This window comes from Silene latifolia, chromosome 2, assembly GCF_048544455.1.
Source record: "Silene latifolia isolate original U9 population chromosome 2, ASM4854445v1, whole genome shotgun sequence".
In the NCBI taxonomy this organism is placed as follows: Eukaryota; Viridiplantae; Streptophyta; class Magnoliopsida; order Caryophyllales; family Caryophyllaceae; genus Silene; species Silene latifolia.
The window spans coordinates 194242055-194264094 of record NC_133527.1 but is presented as its reverse complement, the minus strand read 5'-3'; the positions used below and the strand labels follow the sequence as shown (position 1 = coordinate 194264094).

The following is a 22040-nucleotide window of genomic DNA, read 5'->3' as shown; positions in this document are numbered from 1 at the left end:
AAACTATCAACCATCAACTATATGTCTTATTTTAATTTCATAAGATAATTTTTAAACCACTCTCATGCAAATCTTTTACATTACATTTCTCCTTGCTCCATATTTATGTATGTAAAATCAATAACTCTATAATCTAAATACAAAATCTATATATCTAACTTAAAGGCATGCTAAATTACCTATCATAATCTACATGTCATATCTATACAATAATATAAATAGGCTACCTTGAGCATATGTATAAGACATGCGACACTGTAGAATCACTAAGAAAATTTCATTTGATAATGTGTGACTAATTAATAATATTCATTCATAGAATTAAGATAGAATACTTATTATCACATTTATGACCCCTTATTCATCTCTAACTCTCCATTTTCTCTTTAGCTCTTTCTTTTCCTTTTTGATGATTCATTTCTCCTCCTAAAATTTAACTCCTTATTTGATGCTAAGTTAATATAAATAAAGTCTTTAAAATAAGCACTTTTATTTTTTACCCTCTTTTTCTAACCTTTTGGCATATTCATATGTTATTGAAACTTTCCATTGCATATAATTTTTATTAATCATTTGCATTTGTGAAAAAAATAAAGTTATATCATACATAAGATTTGTGTTTTATTTGGTATTGTTTAAATAACTTGTATTGATGTCAATTTGTATTTCTCACCTTGATTTATTTTAGCAGATAAAATGGTACAATTTTCTTATTATTGCACAGCTGGATTGTGCAGTTAATTACGTTATACATAAGGTATGTTCTACGAGTTTTGTTTGTGTAATTTATATAAGCTTATTGTAAAATGCACAGTTTTTTGTAATTTATTCCACTAATATCGCTTTGTGGTAGATTTATTTTATACTATCTTTATGTAAACCCTCTTACAAGATTAATTGAATTATCGTTAAATGTATGTTTGTTTCTTATTCAATTTTTGTAGGTGATGCTTCCTTTGTCTTCTCATAATATTAACATAGTGTGTTAAAAAAACTACATGGGAAATGTGTAGGCAACAGAAGTATTTAGTTGAACAAAAACTTGATATCCGTTCTTGAACCATGTTCTAATGATATTAAAACTTATTTGGTACGTAGTTGTCTCACTTGATATAAAAACCAAACATTTTTAGTTTTTAATTCGAATTTAGAGGATCTTAGTAAATTGTTTTTTTTATAACTCTGTTTTTGTAAAAAAAAAAAAAAAAAAAAAAAAACAATATAGTTAAAAGGCTACTTAAAACATCTAATTTTAATTCACATGTCATTTTTATAGTATTGGTTAATATTAAGGCTACATCAGACTTACTCCGTATTTATTAAAATTCTTCATAAAATTTACTAATATTTTTTGATGGAAATCATAATATCGATCATGATTTAAATTATAAAAATGAATTAACAATTTACTCTCATCATTTAAATCGTACAATTTATCCATCTAACTCTTCATTAACCATAGAGATAGTAGTTAAAAGGTCTTATATGTAGTAAATAAAAAGTCTAATAATTTGGATTATAAAGTTACTAATAATAAATTTTAGTGGAAACCATAAGATCATGTACTAAATTACAAAAATAAATTAAGAATTTACTCTCATTATTAAATTTAAATCGTAAAATTTATCCATATAATTCCTCATTAGTAATAAAGATAGTAGCTAAAAGGTCTTATATGTGGTAAATGAAAAATCCAATATATCTTGGATTATAAAGCTTCACAATTTCTCATATTGTTACTTTTGATTTATTTCAAAACCATCTTAAATATTGTAATTAGCACACTTACGAAAAAGTGAAAAATAAGGTGTATATGTGCATGTGATTCAAACGTTCATAGTCTTCTTGAAAGTACTCCATATTTCTATCTTTTAAGATTTTAAAATTTCAAACGTTAAATAAGTTGTATAGTTAGTTTGGTAATTAAGATGATGCTTATTTAATTTTAATTTTAATTTTAACTATCTTAATTTGCAGATTATTGATTGTGAGGAGGCCATTAAAAAGTGAAGATTACATGTTTGGATCTAAATGTGAAAAACGAAAATATATTTTTTACTATTTTAGTTGGCTTACAAAGTATCACCATTCATCATCGGCGAGATTCTCTATTTTACATGTATATTTTTGATAAAAAGTATAGATTTTGAGGAAAAGTTAAATTAATAGTATACATTTAACTTTCTTAAAAAAACTTATCAGATATGTAACCGCGATCTTGGAGTGCTTTGTTTATCGACCTAACGACGCCGCCGTTTTTAGCTTAATTATTTATGACGTACATCATTGATGGGGCATATTCTGCACCGCTGACCAAGTCAACATATTGAGCAAGGTCAAAGATATCCACAAGCAAGTCAACGACTTAGACAGCCTAACCGACGCAGCCTGTCGGCCTGTCACTTGGGTCTCGGCATGGCAACCCGCCAGCCGGGACACATACCCGCGTACTCATATCCAAGACCCCTCGGCCGGCCTGCCATGGGTCCATCGGCCGAGGGTAGAACGGTCTTTCCACCTGCTAGCCACTTGGCCACTTGGCCACTACGTGACAAAAGGTGAAAGTCTATAAATACTCCTCAACCCTCATTGAGAAAAGGATCCACAACTGAACCTAAATACACTATTCATCTGGTAATATCTTCCTTCTCTCTCTACAATATACATTCAGCCAAGTAACACAACTTAACCCTTTGAGTTTACTGACTTGAGCGTCGGAGTGAGTACGCTTGGCACAAAGCCAAGCCCTCAGTTCGTTCATTGTTGCAGGAGAGGCCGAGAGGAACAATTAAGGAAAGAAGGATTCAACTCAAGACATTATTCTACAAGCCACGGGTGGTATCAATACTTGCTCTGGAATTACGCCCGGAACAATTGGCGCCGTCTGTGGGGAAAGACACTAGAAGCTAGTCACATTCATTCCCAAACAAAAAAAAATATACACAAAAACAAACCCACCCAAAAAGCCAAGAAAATGTCGAAACAACAAGACGCAGTCGTGACCGACGAAACCACACTCTACCAAGATGATACCTTCAACAATTCTGGAGTCGTGCAGCCCTCCACCGGCGGAGTAATCCAACCGGAGTTCGGGATGCCAATAATGCCAGACACGCCGCTGCCAGCCAACCAGGTCACCATCATGGGACATGTGGTTGACGTAGCAAAACTGAAAAATGCTCCTGGACCTAATTAGTAATACGCCCGCTCACACTGTCACGCCGACAAGAGCGACGGAAACCGTCCAGGAGACCAGGGCCCAAAACGTGACTCCGAGGAATTTGAACGGAGCACTAGGAGAAGCTGACCCAGCCAAGTCGCCGGGGGAGCCCAAAGTGGGCGTGGTAGACCTAAGTCCTTCCCGTACTCGTGGGGGGACAACGTCCCCGCAGCACGAACGAGGCTTACCCCAAAGGAGCCAGAGGAGTCCGACTCAGCAGAGTTGGAGGAGAAGTCCGAGTCGAAGAAGGAGTCCTTCCCGCTACGAGGGGAGGAGTCGGATTAGGAATGCGAGGAGCCGATCGCCGCGTGCCGTTCGACACGTGGTCAGACAGCCCCTCAGCGCCTACGTCCTAGAAGTCCAGGTGCCAACCAAGCTCAAGCTACCACCCCTATCATACAAAGGAGATAGTGATCCAGCCGACCACGCTGAGGCTTTCGAGTCTTACATGTCGGTATGGGAGCAGCCCGATGAGGTCTGGTGCCGAGTTTTCCCAACAACTCTGCATGGGATGGCTCAAAGCTGGTACAAGGGGCTTCCCGACGGCTCGGTATACTATTACGCCGACCTAAGGGACGCCTTTCTAGCCCAGTACTCTTGCAATAAAAGGAGGGCCGTGGAGACGTCGGACCTCCTAACTATCAAACAGGAGGGGGGCGAGTCTCTACGAAGCTATGTGAAAAGGTTCGACGGAAAGGTCCAGCAGATTCGAGAAATTAATCCCGAACTGGCGGCCTTCGCGCTGATGAAAGGCCTCCCAATGGGAGACTTAAAAAATGAGCTCATCAAGTGCGGAGGCCTGGGCTTGGACGCCGCCAGGAAGTTGGCTGACCAAGCCATCAAGGTAGAGGACTATCACAAGACCTGGGTAGGCCCCAATGAGGCCGAACACTCAGAAAAGAAGAGCCGCCGGGAGGACAACCCGGATGAAAAACGCCGTGACAACAACGGGTCACGGTCCGATGAAAGACGCCGTGAGAATAATAGGTCACGGTCGGACAAGTCGGCCAGGAAACAGGACTCGACGGGCGCCGGGTGGAATTCAGTAACGTACCACCAGAGGCGGTATTATGACAAAACCCCTCTCGTCATATCAGCCGCCGAGGTCTTCGCCCTGAGCAAAAACGAGGGCCAGAAGTGGGAAAGACCCCCCAAGCCAAAAAGTGACGGTGACACGAGCCAGTACTGTGAGTACCACGGCCACACCGGCCATTTAACCAACGACTATCGGCATCTGAAAAATGCCATTGAAGAGTTGATCCGGAAGGGAAGCCTCGGCAAGTACGTTGCCAAAGGCCAAAAGACCGACGCCGACAGTTCAGGCAAGAAATCCGTCTTCGAGCGGATAGGAGTGATCCATGTTGTCATCGGGGGCAATGAGAACGGAGGGTCCGCTCATGGGCACAAACGGCACCTGAACGAACTATATCAGGCCATCAACTTTGTGCCCAACACAGCGATCCCCGCTTCCAACATCCCCGATATAACCATTGGAAGGAAGGACTACGAAGGAGTCATCGCTCCTCACAGCGACCCACTTGTAGTCAATTTGGACATATCCAACCACCTGGTCAAGAGGTGCCTGATTGACACGGCGCGTACACGAACATCATGTTCGGGAGTGCTTCCTCGGCCTCGGCACGAAAGTCAAGGACTTGAGCCCCCGCACCAACCCACTATACAACTTCTCTCGGGGCCGCCCGGTACCACCGGGATCAATCAGACTCCCGGTGACGTTCGGCGAAAAGAATGCGGCTAAGAATGTCCTGGCTGAGTTCGTGGTCATCGACGGCTCGTCCGCCTACAACGTTCTCATAGGCCGAATCACCCTGAGCGAGGCTGACGCAGTGATGTCCATCCGGGCACTAACACTGATGTATGTCTCGGACCGGGGGGAAGCGCATAAGCTCGCCTCCAAAGATGAGAATAACGAGGTGGTCAACGTCCAGATAGCTGCCAGAGGATGTAACATGCAATCCCTCAAAGTGGCAAAGAAATCAGAGAAAGGGAAAAGTCTATCCTTACAACAGGAGGGCGACCTCATGGATGCAATTAGCGGCTGACCGGGAGGGTGTGCCCTTGATAAACCATTAGGACGCTGGCAATCTCGGGAAAACTCTGTGTAGCGACGGAGGTGCCCAAAACAGCTGTGGGCATCCCGACGCATGTCTTTATCTAATGAAAAATCGTCCAAGTCTTCCATCAAAATGTTCATTTTCCCCATAGTCGCTAGGAAGCAGCAGACGCCGGCTCACACTGTCATACCGACAAGAGCGGCAGTCTTTATCAGTAAACAGACGTCGGCTCACACTGTCATAACGACAAGAGCGGCAGTCACCCCAAGTAGTAGACGCCACGGCAGTCACCCCAAGAGGTTCGACGCCGTCACAGTCACTCCAAGTGGTAGACGCCACGGCAGTCTCCATCAAGAAGCAGGCGCCGTCGCAGTCACCCCAAGTAGTAGACGCCACGACAGTCACCCCAAGAGGTTCGACGCCGTCGCAGTCACTCCAAGTGGTAGACGCCACGGCAGTTTTCATCAAGAAGCAGGCGCCGTCGCAGTCACCCCAAGTAGTAGACGCCACGGCAGTCACCCCAAGAGGTTCGACGCCGTCGCAGTCACTCCAAGTGGTAGACGCCACGACAATCTTCATCAAGAAGCAGGCGCCGTCGCAGTCACCCCAAGTAGTAGACGCCACGGCAGTCACCCCAAGAGGTTTGACGCCGTCGCAGTCACTCCAAGTGGTAGACGCCACGGCAGTCTTCATCAAGAAGCAGGCGCCGTCGCAGTCACCCCAAGTAGTAGACGCCACGGCAGTCACCCCAACAGATTTGACGCCGTCGCAGTCACTCCAAGTGGTAGACGCCACGGCAGTCTCCATCAAGAAGCAGACGCCGTCGCAGTCACTCCAAGTGGTAGACGCCACGGCAGTCTCCATCAAGAAATAGGCGCCGCCGCAGTCACCCCAAGTAGTAGACGCCACGGCAGTCACCCCAAGAGGTTTGACGCCGTCGCAGTCACTCCAAGTGGTAGACGCCGCGGAAGTCTACATCAAGAGGTTTGACGGCGTCGCAGTCACTCCAAATGGTAGATGCCACAGCAGTCTCTATCACGAAACCGACGTCGGCTTACACTGTCAATCCGATAAGAGCGGCAATCACCCTCATTAGGCAGACACCGCGACAGTAACGGCAAGCGCAGTTTATACTCGCAAAAACAATTGAATTGCCTTGGAAGCGTTGAAACACAGTTGAGATACGCACTCTGAAAACTGCCCCGGCCAAGCCGAGGCGGAAACAAAAGAGGCGCTCAAATTAGTGATGTAAAAGACAACTCAGGCGAAGATGAGATAAAGACCTCGGCCAGGCCGAAGGCGAAAGAAGCGAACTCTTATTGAAAGATAAGTTACAAGTGAGATTACAGATAAAAAAAAAAAAATATACAGGCGACGGTCGTCCCCATAGGGATAAGCCAAATTACAACCTACCAAAGTTGTACAAAATACGGAAAGAAAAGCAAAAGTTACAAATGAGTCATTTAAAGCGCCAAGAGATGGCGGGAAGGAAGGGTTTAATAATTAGCTCCCGAACAGCTAGAGCAGATCTGCTGTAAACTTGTTCTCATCAAGCAGCCCATGGTATTGTGTGAGGAGCTGAAGCTATCTGAGACGCCGGGTGAGCCTGGTGACGACCGCCCGTCTCCCTACGCCTGTTGCTGCTTTCCATCAGCAGTGGTAGCCGCATCTTCTTCGATGGGTAGCCCAGCAGCTTTCTTGGCAGCCTCGGCCTTAGCCTCGGCGACATCAGCCGCCCTCATTTTTTCGGCTTCCTCCTTGGCCGCCTTAGCCTTCTCAGCAAGAGCTGCTTTCTCCGCGGCCGCCTCCTTCTCCATCTTCGCCCTCACCGCCTCTTTGGCCTTCTCCGCCACGACTTTCTCCTTGGCTTCAAGCTTGTCATCAAGCAGCTCGTCATATTTGCCCCACGAAAAGGAACCATCAAGAGGGAAGAGCTCCCCAATCACTTCCCTAGCAGCTCCTTCGGCCAAATCCCGGAATTCAGCACACATGTTAGGGAGCATGACGGTTTGGAGCATCTCGATGTCCTTCTCCTTTTGCCTGACGATGGCCTCTTTGCTCCGAATCACCTCCGCCTGGGCTTTAAACAGGTCCCTGGATTCGTTCCTCTGCTGGAGATGTCCTTCTCCTTCTCGGCCTCCCCCCTAAGCCTCTGCTCATTGAGCAGATCCAGCTTCGCCTTCGCGGCCACCTTCTTAGTGGCGTTAAGCTCAAAAGCAGATTGAGCCACGGCCTTCTCCTGCTCCATGATACGGGCACCGGTAAGATCGTTCCACCTCGCCAGCTCCTTGATCAGCTTCGTGCCTTCCTCTATTAGCTGGGAGACGGAAGCCTTCTGGGATGAGAAGACAGTGGTAACATTTTGATCACCGGCCTGTAGCTGGGAGAGGGAAGCCTTCTGGGATGAAGAGTCAACGGTGACGTCTTGATCACCAGCCTGCACAGAGATCCCCTCCACTCGCTGCCCAATAAGAGCGACGGCCGACAGCGGCTGATCTGCAAAATTTAAAGAGCGTCAGTATCAACATACATGGGCGTGCCGGCAAGCATGCCATCGACAGCGCCTAATGAACCGGCTAAGTCTGGGCCACAGGATAGATCAATACCGTGCTTGGCCTTCTTGGCCGAAGGGTGCGTTTCCTCGTCAGCAGCAGAAGCAGCGCCAGCAGTAGAGGCGGTCTGCTTTCTTTTACGGACAAGGGGCGACCCCTCCTCCTCATCGGAGTCATCCCCATTGGAGATATAAACGATCTCCACCGTCTCCTTCTGAACAGGGGGGATGGAAGGCGGAGCCGATGTCGACGCCATCACCGCCGAAGGCTTTGTCTTTCGCGTGTGGCGCGGCATGTTACTTACAACCTTCGCCTGGGCCTCCACCATATTCAAACTCTTCAGCTGCTGGTCCATAAGATCATTCGGCGACGTCCTACGGTCATGGGTTAGGGCCTTGGGATGCAAGTTAGCAACAGTTTTATCTTTGTGCAGCCCCATTCTCCGGAGAATATCCTCAGACAGGTCCGGTCCAAAATGGCATGCGAAAGAAACAAAGCAAGAGTTAAGTAGAAGAGATAAATCAAAGTTCGAGACACAATGAGAACGGTGATGGGCCTCACACCGACCCCACTCACCCTGTGCTAGGGCCGGTATGAGGCCGACATGGCAAAGCGGCTCATCCTGAAGAATGATCTGCGTTGGGGGGATCCATCTTTTCGGCAGCCCACTCTTGTCCACCTCAAAAAGCCTCATCGCCAGTTTCTCGTCCTCCTTAAGAAAGACCTTGCTGGCATCCATTTTAAGCTTCTTCCGGGTGACCCATTTGTCGTGCTCCGCCTTAGTCTCACACCGCAAATTAACCTGGTGCTGAAAGGAGCGGGGCAGCGGATAGTCATCCGGCACCTTAACGTACACCCACCGATCTCTCCAGTCCTTGCAAGAAGTAAGTTTGTCAACAGAGACATAACCCTTCTCCATGTGCACACTGTACCATCCGACGCGGCCAGAGATCGACGGCTGGAGATAATGAAGCCGGTGGAATAAATTCACCGTCGGGGCCTCCCCCTTGAAGAGACAAAGCCAGACAAAGCCGACTATGGTCCTCATAGCCAGCGGGTGCAGTTGGGCAACGGCAACGTTCATAGCCCTAATGATGGCCATAACGTACTCATTCAGCGGAAATCGGAGCCCGTACTCCAAGTGCCGCATGTATACACCGATATGGCCCGGTGGAGGGCAACAGACGGCCTGGCCCTCCTCAGGGATAACAATCTTGTATCCCCTGCCAAAGAAGAAATGACCCTCGAAAAATTTCGCACCAGAACAACTGGCCAACTTATGGGTCCAAGCTCGGTCAACGCCTACCTTGCAGACGTCACCGTGATCCATAACGTACTGCCTCCCCACTTTGGGACGAGCCTTTTCAGCATCGTCACCAAAATCGTCTGCGTCATCATCGACATCAGAGTCATCCTCCCATTCCTCCAAAATCCGAGGATCGACTTCAGGAGAAGGAGACCTAGGGCCCCCAGGCCTTATCAGAAGGGCGTCCAACTCCCCCTCCTCATCAAGACGCGACGGGGAACCCCCCGCCGCAGAAGTACTAGTCCCGGCGTCAGCAGAAGACATAATAGCAATAATTACTTAGCAAAATAAAACTGAAGAAATTTGTTTGTTTACCTTGAAGAAAAACACTCGCCGGAGTAACAAACTCTGGAAATTAGAAGAAAGAAGAAGCCCTTGAAAGTTTAGAGAGAAGAAAATTTTGGAGAATGAAATTGGTGGCCAATTTCACGGAATAACTGCCCTATTTATAGGGGGAAGCCCATAAAGAAGGACCAATCAGCGAACAGCCCATGAAGCGTCATCCAATCAGCGAACAGACACGTGTCAGACATGCAACCACGGGATGTCAATCGTTGCAACAGTTGAACGTCAATCAATGCAACAGTGACCAAGCGTCTTCAGCACGCCCGTTCATATCTCTCCGCCTATTCACCTTCCTCAAATTCTCAAACATCTGCTCTCCGCCGGCCACATGATCAACCAAGCTAAGCAGCGCCGGCCGGGGGCAATCGAAAACAACCGGCACTCTCAACCCTGGTCTCGGCCAGCGTCACCTTCCTTTCCACATCAGATACCCTTTACGCATCCATGTGGAGGGGGGATATGGTACGGCCTAAGAAAGACCAGACCGAGGTAAAAGAAGCCGCCGCAGAAGAAGCCGATGCAGAAAATTTTTGTCAAAACACCTGCACAGAATATACGCTCAACATACATCGGAGCCCATACCACGGCATAGACTACGCTGGGGGCAAATTGATGGGGCATATTCTGCACCGCTGACCAAGTCAACATATTGAGCAAGGTCAAAGATATCCACAAGCAAGTCAACGACTTAGACAGCCTAACCGACGCAGCCTGTCGGCCTGTCACTTGGGTCTCGGCATGGCAACCCGCCAGCCGGGACACATACCCGCGTACTCATATCCAAGACCCCTCGGCCGGCCTGCCATGGGTCCATCGGCCGAGGGTAGAACGGTCTTTCCACCTGCTAGCCACTTGGCCACTTGGCCACTACGTGACAAAAGGTGAAAGTCTATAAATACTCCTCAACCCTCATTGAGGAAAGGATCCACAACTGAACCTAAATACACTATTCATCTGGTAATATCTTCCTTCTCTCTCTACAATATACATTCAGCCAAGTAACACAACTTAACCCCTTGAGTTTACTGACTTGAGCGTCGGAGTGAGTACGCTTGGCACAAAGCCAAGCCCTCAGTTCGTTCATTGTTGCAGGAGAGACCGAGAGGAACAATTAAGGAAAGAAGGATTCAACTCAAGACATTATTCTACAAGCCACGGGTGGTATCAATACTTGCTCTGGAATTACGCCCGGAACAATCATAAATATATAAAAATAACAAATTTGTAAAAAATTTAAACAAACATTTATAGTTATAAAATTAGCTACATTAAATTGTTGACTACAAAATATTCATGAATATTAACATGTGTTAATCTATTGCTTATTATGATTATTACGTAGTTATTCCTAATGTTAATCAATTGCTTATTATAATTATTACGTAGTTCACAAAAGCTGGAGACTCTAATATCGCTCGAAAAAAGCTTCCTTTATTAATATAGATAGATAGATATGTATTGATATATTGATTTGCGTTCACCACTCAATCTTGACTTTTGGTACGGGTTTTCTAATTGCAGCACGCAAATCTATCGTTTGTCAAAGTAACTGTCGGAACCTATCAATGTGGTCCTAAAATTAAGGTCCATTTGAATTTTATTGCATTTTCTCAAGATGGTATGGAGCTATTACTATTTTCTGAATTTCAAGGCAGTTTATTACAGCTTGAGGCTGAGCATTATGATCCTTGTCTCGTAAAGGGGTGTTGTGTGTTGCAGGAAATTGACTCTGGTACGTTCCTTGACTCTTATGGTATATGCTTAGTTAAACATTAATACATTAAATTAATACATTAATTGTTTGGGGCTGTTCCATATGTTGCAGAAAATCCAATTGGGTGAGGCTGTGACATGTGCGGGGAGGAAATCATTCATCCGGGTCCGAGACACGGATATATGATAGTTGCTGGAGATTTGTTTAAGGATTATCCCTTTTGGGATTATCGCATTTCGTAAAGGAATAGTAAGCCAACATGTGATGATGATAACCAGAATATGTACCTTGCTTGTGCTATGAAAGCAGTGGAATACTTCAATTCCACACAGGTCAAACTTCTTACCTCTTACCTTGTTGCTTTTCAAGCTTGAGTTGTCTATTAATACTAGATATGGTTAGTTTGACTCGCGTTAAACTTCATGATTAAATGCCGTATTAAACTAAACTATATTAGTTTTTTTGTCTGACACGAGGGTAACACACCCTAGATGCATAATTAAAGCTTGTCCCGTTGCTTTGTGTTCATCTGGGTAGCCATTATGTTACCGTCATTGGATTTGGCATCATTTTTAATCAATTTACATGTTTTTTGGTTAGAAAGTTCGTGAGAATCCATTGAAGAAAATGATAAAAATTATAATATTACTGTCAAAATAATTAACGCAAACTTAAAGACGAAGCAGTTGTCCAAGAAGAGCTATTCACATAAGATTAATTACATAGCTAAACAAAAAATCTATTTTGAATTTTTTTTAGATTGAATTAATTATATAGCTAAACAAAATTGAAGACAATAACAATAATAACAATAATCGTGAGAAAACACTAATAAACGTAACAATATTCGTGGCAAAATATTAATAATCCACGGCAAACGTTTAGTAAATTGTAGAAAATATATATTGATAATATATTGACAATATATTATGGTAGTATAAGTATAGATTGATAAAAAAAAATTCTTACGAGTCCTTTTTGTCAATAGGGCTCAGTGCGACCGCAAATCCGGGATTGTATAACACCACCAACGTGGCAATACAGCTAACCCCGTGAATGTGAATTTCACGGGTAATAGAACTAGTTATTATTTAAAAGATTTAAAATTAAGAAGAATACTCGGCCTTTAAATAAAATCTTAAAACGAGACAACACATACGAATACCTCCGTCTTTGGATTTTAAGCCAGACTTATCGCGAAGAAAATAGGAGCACGTCGTTTGTAAAAAAAAAAAAGGAAAAAAAAAAAAGAGAGAGAGAGAAAGGATTGAATACCCTAAATGGCATCGCCGTCTCCTTCTCGGGATCAATCAAATGATACGGTATGTATCAATATTCTAAATACTCCATCTTTCTTTTGTTTAAAGTTGAAACCAACAATCGTTTAATCTGAATTTTATTTTAAATTGCGCTTTGATAGGATTGTATTGATTAATGCAAAACGGAAATGCCTATTATAACCTTTGATAATTTAAAGCGGTATGTTATCTCAAATTCTTCTTCCGTCTCAATTATTTATCTGTAGCGTTTCAGTATTGGAAAATCAAAATTAGATGATTGTGTTTGATTTGCAGCATCGACCCCTCCCTTCCATACCCCATCACGGGTTACCTCAAATATGTCAGAGATAATTTTTGGTATTTTTTTTAAATTTCTCCTCCTATATTATTTATATTTATTTATTTATTTATTTAGGTGCGAACCTATGTAGAAGCCGAACCTGTCGGAGAACCTATCGGAGAAGCCGAAGCCAATTTTGAACCAAAACAGAAAAAGAGATCGACTTACAGAATGTATGTACTTATTCACCTAATTCGCTCACCCCCTCCGAACTGTGAATTAATTCGCAATTCGTGAATTATATGATTATGCTAAAAACAAAAAAAAAATCAGGGAAAATTGAAGTATAGACAAGATACCTAATTATTTTAAACTTTGAAGCCAAACACAATGGTTTTTGAGATCCCAATGGAGCATTTTTATTTAAAAATTTAAATGTAGTGTGAATTTAAATAATGCAATTCGCCAGCTAATTGAATTCGACGAATTACTGAATTTTAAAATAATGTAATTCGCCAGCGAATTGAATTCTCTAAATTGAGCGAATCGTGAATTAGAATTAAGAAAGCGAATTGAACGAATTGCGAATCCGGTAACCCTACAACGAACTACAACCCGCAAGATCCTTTTTCTTCTTTCAGGCTAACATACCTAGCTAGCTTATTCGTTATTGTGTCTCCATTTTATGTGTAAATAGCTTAGGACCCGTGGCATATATAAATAAGCTTTTATAATCTTATATTTATATCATTTTGTATCTAAGCATAACATTTTACGCAAATAGTCTACATTGGATAAATAAATACCTCATTCTAAAATTAAGATAACAATAATAATGGAAAATGCAAAAATTTGTTTGCATCTTTTTAAGTCATCACATAACACCCCTACTCAAATGAGTTGCTTATACCCTTAGCTCATATTATGTTTATTTCAACTGATAAAGGTATGAGGTATGAGTTTGGAATGAGCCAAACCCATACTAGGTGTTTGTTTGTCAAAAATAGGGATTTAATACCAATATCTCAAACCCATGGGGTATGGGTTTCTCATACCCAAGGGGAGATGCGTATGAGATTTGATTGATACCTATGAGGATCAAATAATAAAACCAAAAACCATGAAAAAACTTGTATGGAACGTTTTAAATGATTTTTTTTTTTACATTTATTTGATCAAATCTTTATTTTCATGATTTTTCGATATCAAAAATAATTATCTTTTAGGTTTTTTAAAACTTTGTTGAAGTCTAACCCTATTCCACCCAAAATTGAAACAAACACAGGATATGAGGAATCAAGTTCCACACCTATACCATCCGGGTATGATCGGATGGTATGATTCCTGATTCCAAAACCATATCCACGCGCAAACCAAACGCTCCCTTATACTCTATTAAATATCATGTTTGCATTATCTTTGGCTCTGGTACATAATGTATTTATAGCAAGAAAGCATTATGCCTCAATCATCTAATCCCAGTATGTTGTTGAGTTCAAAATTGAGAATTCAATTTGTTGAGTTATGTAAGAAAAGTGAAGTGTGGAAAATGGGCTAAAAATAAGGAGGAATTCGAAGGGGAAGTAATATTATGCCCAAATGTAATACCACGACAACATAAATTCAAAAATTTAGAAATCATGGCTATTTACTAATTCTAAATGAGGTGTCTTACACTCTTACTCAACAAATGCCTTACCAATATTACATAAATAACTTGTGAGAAATTAAAATTCACCACAGAACTCGAATGAATGTCACTCTAAAATGGCTTCCTCCACCCAAATTGTCTTGGAATTAAAATGTACAATATTATTATGGTGATCGTCAGTAATCGATTTTATGACTAATTAGAGTCTCCTACTCGTAAGAAGTTAGAGAAGGATAATATCGTTTCTTTCACACTTATTTAGAAAAATTCCCTAACTGCTCGACTCTTAGGACAAGTCATACACGTTTCACATTCTTTTGTGATGGCTTATCTGGTAAATCATGGTGCATCTGATCCTAACCAAAAAGTCAAGGGAATATCACCACTGAAGAAACCCAATTTAATTAAGCTAATGTTGATGATGCCTTAAGACAAATTAATCTCATTGTTATTTAATTGTGTGCCTCTTAAGTTTAACCATGTAGCATGAAGCTCCAATTGTCAATTCAAGGTTACCAAGAATGTCATCATGAAGATCAAAGATGAAGATTGTCATTAGTGCTAAAGTCATGTGTTGTAAGGTGATCGTTAAACAGGTGCAAAAACAACAGTTCAGTCAATAGTTGATTAAGGCTCGTCTTTGAAAGAAATATTTCGCTTTCAATGTTCACAAATGTTTTCTGGAAATATTTTGAAGTCTTTTAAAGAAAACTAAGCTTTCAATGACTTGCTAAGGAGTTTGTTTGCACAATAAGGTACACAGGCGTGCTATTGCAATGAAGTTATTCATCCCGGCCCAAAAGATGGCTATCGTGTTGTTGTTGGAGATGATTTTACGGGCCATGGATTTATGAACATAGGTGGTGGAATTTTCTGAGGAGCAGCAAACTAGATGGTCGCCGCTTACAAGTGATTTTGTTTTAATTCGTATTAGTGATTTTAAGTTGTAGGGAAAAATCTAAACTATTGGCTTTTGGTTGTAATCACAATACTATGTAGTTGGAAGCTATGTTTTACTTTTGTTTAAAAATGAAGTAACAAGTACCGGATTCGAAGTTTAAATTGTTACAACGAGTGATTGTTTACTATTGCAACTTTGTTCTCACGCATACAATTGATACAATTGATGCCCATCTCCTTGATAACATCCTATTTCGACGATCAATTTATGGACTATACAATTAGTTGTATATGTTGTACGGGGTAGAATCTGAGTTTTGTGATAAAATATCTAAACTTTAGGTTAAAAAACATGAGATTTATTAAAAATATTGAGCTCATCCATTTACACGTTAAAAACATAAACTTTGAATTTGATCAGAAAGAATACATATAAGTTCGGATTCTTATACTTTATATGTATCATGTTTATGGTACAACTGGATGTGTGTATTTCGACCCATTGTAATACTATTTTGAGCCCGTTACTTGTCTTGTTTCGAGTGATTTATGTGTAATACCATTTATTGGAATGGAAGGATCGATAGAATTAAAGAGGTGAGTAGTCTAATTATTCCTTGTTCCGGTCATTTTTTTAGTTTTAACAAAAATACATCTCACAAAAAAAAAAATTAATTAATGGATCGAGTATTTAGATGAGCAATTGGGTATAGAGTATAATGGGCTGAATTATAACCAAATTGGCTAGTTGCCCGTTTGCCCATCAAATTTCATTAATTGGGTCGATTGTCCATGGATTTTCACTAATTTTGCATATGGTACCCCTAAAGAATATCAGTAGGTCTCCCTTGTGACGGGTCGGATCTTGCGACGGGTATTTTGTGAGTGGAGATGGGTAGAGGAGACAAGGTGGGCACCCACCTTCATGTGCTCCTTCTCTCACCCTTATGGGTTTTTTGTGAGACAATATGATACCCGTCACAAGTTTGTGACGGATACCCTCCGTCATAAGGGAGAATTTGTGAAAGAATATTGTATTGCACACAATACCCTGATTTGAACAAACACCAACGAAGACCAACAATTGTTTACCAAAGACAAATAAAAACCAACTTGAAAGCAATTTTTTTTTTTTTTTTTTTTTGACAATAATGAACTTCATTTATAACGTAAAAAAGTGCATACAAAGTACATACAAGTTCAGCCAGTTGCCAAGCTAACTGACTAGTGAACATACAGACGAAGGAAACTACGAATTGTGCTCAAAGAGTGGCGCAATTCGATTGGTACTGGCTTTGAGGAGGCCAGAACAGAAGATAATTTTGTTGAAGTAACTTTGAAAGCAACGGAAGGTTGCGAAGCTGAGTGAGCTCTATACATAGAGCGAAGCAGACCTTGTGTTGATGCTGCAAAAACCGTGGGTGCACGCACATGTTGAATAACAGGAGTGCTAGAGAGGGTATCCCAAGAAGAGATGATGTAATGATCCCGACGAGTTGCCCTGCATACAGGAATAAAGTAAGTCACCGCAGAGACAGGCAGGGCACAGTCTAATCTCGGTAAAGACAGTTTGGAGGTAGCCACAGAAAACGAAGACCAAAGTACGGTCAGCTGAGAATGAGATGCAAGAAGGTAGTCAGAGAGATGTAAAATCTGAAACGGATTGACACTGCAATTGTCAAAGACTACCGAGTTGCGAGCCATCCAAATAGCCTTAATAAGTCTACTTGAAAGCAATTTGAAGATAAGTTACACTAAAACTGCTTGCTTTTATGCCTTTAGTGTTATCAAAAAACTATAAAAGGTAAAATAAATTATTAAGACGAGGAAGTATATTTAAGTGTTAAGTTGGGATTTTTCTCATTTTGGATTTGATCCAATGGTTTAAGACGGATCTTATAAAAGAATTAATCTCAATTCACAACACTAGTCAGTGGTGGAGTTAGGGGGACTAGCAGGGACGCTTGTCTTAACTCTCGACTAATGGATGAAATTTTTTCTTACTTTTGATTATGAATTTCCATTGTGTTAATATCTGTTCACCCCGCTTAAAATTTTTGGTTCTAACCGAATTGAAATCATGGTTCCGTTACTATCACTAGTTAAGTATCAAACTATACCATGCAATGACATATTACCCACATCTAAACCTGGCAAAATGAACCAACCCGCACCTGAATTGACCTAAACTTATCCAAGTCGACCTGAAATGACTTGACCCAACCCGAACCAAACTAAGCTGATCCAAAACCGACCCAATTGACCCATTTACCAGGTCTAGGACCACATCTAACCTCAAATTATAGAGCCACACGTACATTTATTAACCAAAACTAAACTTGCTTTAAACAGATTCTAGAGTCCGTTTTTGAAATAATGCTCAAAAATAAAAGAATTGTCGTTTTGGGTCGGTTTTGAAAACAATTATCGAAATGGTGTCCACGTAGGCTCGTTTTTGACGAGCCTGTAGGAGGCTTAAACACGCCATACGTATTGGCGTGTTTACTTCAATAAACACGCCATACGTAATGGCGTGTTTAGGCAGCCCAAAATACTAAACCAAAGTCAGTAGCTGGACAACATAAGCAAATGAAACACGCCATACATAATGGCGTGTCTAAGGAACAAAACACGCCATACGTAATGGCGGGTTTCATCAGCCAATTTTCCAACCCCTTTCCAGTGACTATCAAATTGGCAAAAACTAAACACGCCATACGTAATGGCGTGTCTTCCTCTTTAAACACGCCAATACGTATGGCGTGTTTAGGCAGTAGTATTTTTTTTTTTTCATTGCTGCACAAATTCCCTTCGTCCGTATCTTTCCTTTGCCAAAACAGAAAACCAAACTCAACAATGCTCAACAATGCTCAACAATGCAAAGGACAACACAAACCATTGCCTATTATAAATAAAAACCGAGTTTACACAACACATATGTTTCGCACAAGGGGATTAAAATCTAAGTTTTACAACTAAAATGTCAAAGAAATTAACCATCTAAAATGTCAAACAAACCATTAATCTTCTAACTATTACATCATATCCTCAAGTCTTCTTCTTGCTTTTTCGTCGAAGGCGATTCCAAAACCCTTTCTTAGGCTCCGGGGTACCTTCTTCATTGACGGCTTCTTCATTGACGGGTGACATTGAAGACATGGAAGGCATTGAAGACATGGCCGGCATTGAAGACATGGAAGGCATGGAAGACATAGAGTGTCTAGCCGGCATGGATGAGTTCGAGCGTCTACCCCTCCTTCTGTATTGAACCAATGGTGCATCGTCATCCACATTCATTAAGTTGAGGGACTCTTGAACCATTGATGAACTTTCTTGCCTTGGTTCTACGGTTGGTTGAAGGAGATGGGAATAGCCTACATGTTCAAGCGATTGAGAGGAGTAGTCCCGTAGGTGTGAAACCATTGTCCGGAAATGTGGAGGCACCTCAAGAGGCATTTGTCGAAGCTCCGTATCACATGTATTATGGACATTGACGAAACCTTGCGCCTAAAACAAAATAAGTAGTATAAGCTAATCACATTTTATGATATATTGGTTAAGAATTTTAAGACAAGTATATTAAAGTGTACTTACAAGATATTCTGTGGCTCCAAAGGGTGCTTGATAAGTAGCTTGTGGGGGAAAAGGGTTCAAGCGAAGAATAGTGCGATCCCGGTACCAAACCATGTAGGGGTCGAAGTAGTTCATTTCAATATCATCCTCTTCACCACGAAACCGAAAATCACCCCTCCTAACCCAATTTGCTATGTAGGGTTGATGTTTTTCAATCCAATTCCGTGAAGAGGCACCCCTTTTGTCTACTTTGTGCAATTTTGGTTCGGTATCAGAGTTTAACGGGATAATTTGTTTCCACCCAAATTGACGAGCTACCCTATTTGGAAAATGCCACTCAACAACGTCGAAACAAATCATAGGGGCCATCACTGTCCAATCGTCGGAGTCATCATAACAAAACGGGGGCAAAAAAGACAAAATCTGTCGGGTGTAAGGTTGCCATGTAAACTGATCATGTCGCATTGAATCAAAAGCATCCCTATACCCAATTAGTGTGGTCACCCCTTCCGGCCTCTTACGAATCACACTTGCCCACCTACGACCCAATGAGTCAATCCTGATTTGATGTTGTGAACCTAATGGGTTTGGTCCATGATGGGTAGCATTAACGGGTCTCGTGAGTGTAGGTCGACCAATACTAATCCTCTCCCATGCCCACAATTGCAATAGAACAAGGGGACCTCCAATGTCTTTGGACTTTACGTTGCTTGCTCTACATAAATTGCGATACAAAGTAGCAAGTACGGCACTTCCCCAAGAGTAGTTATCTAAGTTACTCAAATCCCTCAACAAAGGCAAATAAATAACTTGTATGTCATTACCACTCTTATCCGGAAACATGATAGTTGCCATTAAGATAAGCAAATGACGAATGCAAACCCTATGATAGGCATACATATTTCAACATTGACCACTTCTCTATTCCAATTTCAACAACATATTGTTGTGCCTCTCTATTCAACTCACCTAGGCGACGAAATCCTATGTCAAACTTCTTGTTTTGTAATTGCATTGCCGTTGACCCAAACATTTCTTTAACTGCAGTATTTCTAAATCTTGTATTAACATTTGAAGCCAAATGACGAATGCAAACCCTATGATAGGCATACGGCTCCTCCCACCCACTACCAACTTCACTCATTGCTTTCATAATCCCTTTGTGTCTATCGGAAATGACACACAACCCACTTCTTTTGGTAACAAATACTCTTATGCATGACATAAACCAAGGCCAACTATCGGTATTTTCGGCTTCAACAATAGCAAAAGCAACCGGGAAAATTTGATTATTAGCATCAATTGACATAGCTGTCAAAATTGTTCCCTTGAACTTTCCATATAAGTGGGTTCCATCAATGCTTAAAACTGGCCGACAATGTTCAAAGCCATCAATACATGGTTTAAATGCCCAAAAAACACGCTTGAATTTTTGCACATTTGGGTTAGTTGTTGGTGTTGTATAAAATTGAACAATAGTGCCAGGATTAGATTCTTTTAAGCCTTGCATGAAACGAGGTAGCAACTCATATGATTTATCCCAATCTCCAAATATTTCCTCAATTGCTCTTTGTTTTGCATTCCAAGCTTTGGTGTATGAAATTGTGTAACCATACTTATCTAAAATATAAGTAACAACAGAGTTTACTTTATATCCCCAATCTCCCTCAACAAGGTTACGAATCTCATGACTTATGAATGCTCGTTTCAAATTCATGTGGTCTTGAGGTACCATGTCACAAACACAAGACTCATCATGAGGACCTTTGTATGTCACAATGGTAAAAACTTCAGAATGAAAGTCTTTTTGTGTAGCCCTTAACCGCCAATTACATGGTGTAGGAATCCGGCCACATTTGAAGGTAATAGTATTAGGCTTTGATTCGGCAACTTTGAAAAATTGATTTGCTTTAACACAATATGATGTCACCTCATCGCTAAGTGAAGCTTTGTTTGGGAACACTTGTCCAACCGCAAACTCTTTCCCATGTTCATATCTTACCATATTTTCCCAAGTTTTCCAGCTATTCAATTCATCCTCATCTAATTGATCAATCTTATTAAACTCAACGATGGGAGCACTAGCAAAGACAAGATCATCATCACCATCTTCTTCATTTGCCAACAAATTCTCATCAAGTATTGCCAATTCCTCATCAATCTCATCACCTTCTAAGTTACCATCAAATTCCCCTTCATTTACGTAATTAGTTTCAAGTGAAACAAATTGAGCAACATCATCTAGCCTAATACTTGGTGTAGGAATGACAATTTGACTAGTAGAAACTTCTACAAATATGTCCATTGAAGGAGCATGTGAATGACGAATACTTGCCCATAACGCTTTAAAGGCTCCCTCATTATTAAGAGGAACAATTTTGAAACACCCTAAGACTCGGAAATTTCATCATTACCTTCAATTGAGTACCCAAACTTTGAACACCAATTCCCTTATAAATCTCTTCAACTAATTCAAGATATGTCATCTTTGTACTAGCTAGAATAAAACATTGATTCCCTCCTCGATAGGTTACACATCCATTTTGCTCCAACACTTCACCATCCCAATAACAAATAAGAGGAAAATCACAAATTTCCATTCTATAAAAAAAAATTGAACAAATTTAGTATAAATCAACTACCAATAACCTAATTTCCCTAAAATACATACCTAAACAACAATTAAAAATCAGAAATCGTTCATCCTACCTAATTAGGGTTTCGAAAATTTGGGGCTTTTTTTTAACAACCTTAAATTAACACATATAAGTTGTATATCTAGGCACAAAACAACATAATTACCAACAATCAAGACAAAATAAGCAAAATCTACATTCAAAAGATGAAATTAAATAAGTTAAAAGAATTAAATTACCTTGCTAATTAGGTAGAATGTATAATTTGAATAGCAAAAACCCAATATAATGCCGGAGATACGCCGGAGATTCGCCGGAGATGAGTGTGAGGTGAAGAAATAAGAAGGGGAGTGAGGTTTGTTGAGGTTTGTTCTATCGCGGTATGTCTTTGTGAGGCGAAATAATGAAGGTTTTGTTTAGTAGAAAGGGACGGAGGGACGGATATACTAAAAAAAAAAAAAAAGTCTGCCTAAACACGCCATACGTATTGGCGTGTTTGTCTCTTAAG

At 41.2% G+C, this 22040-nt stretch overlaps 2 protein-coding genes across 2 annotated transcripts; both read right to left on the bottom strand.

Moving 5' to 3' along the window:
- Nucleotides 1–18129: 18129 nt before the first annotated feature.
- LOC141632302 (serine/threonine-protein phosphatase 7 long form homolog) lies at nucleotides 18130–19759 on the bottom strand. Its single transcript, XM_074444863.1, has 2 exons — nucleotides 18918–19759; nucleotides 18130–18830 (listed from the first exon to the last, which is right to left on the bottom strand). The coding sequence occupies exons 1-2, from the start codon at nucleotides 19749–19751 to the stop codon at nucleotides 18372–18374; spliced, it is 1293 nt and encodes a 430-aa protein (XP_074300964.1). The 5' UTR covers nucleotides 19752–19759; the 3' UTR covers nucleotides 18130–18371.
- Nucleotides 19760–19779: 20 nt separating this feature from the next.
- LOC141641890 (uncharacterized) lies at nucleotides 19780–21201 on the bottom strand. The gene has a single exon (XM_074450534.1). It carries the CDS (start codon nucleotides 21199–21201, stop codon nucleotides 19780–19782), a length of 1422 nt encoding a protein of 473 aa, XP_074306635.1.
- Between the last annotated feature and the right edge of the window lie 839 nt (nucleotides 21202–22040).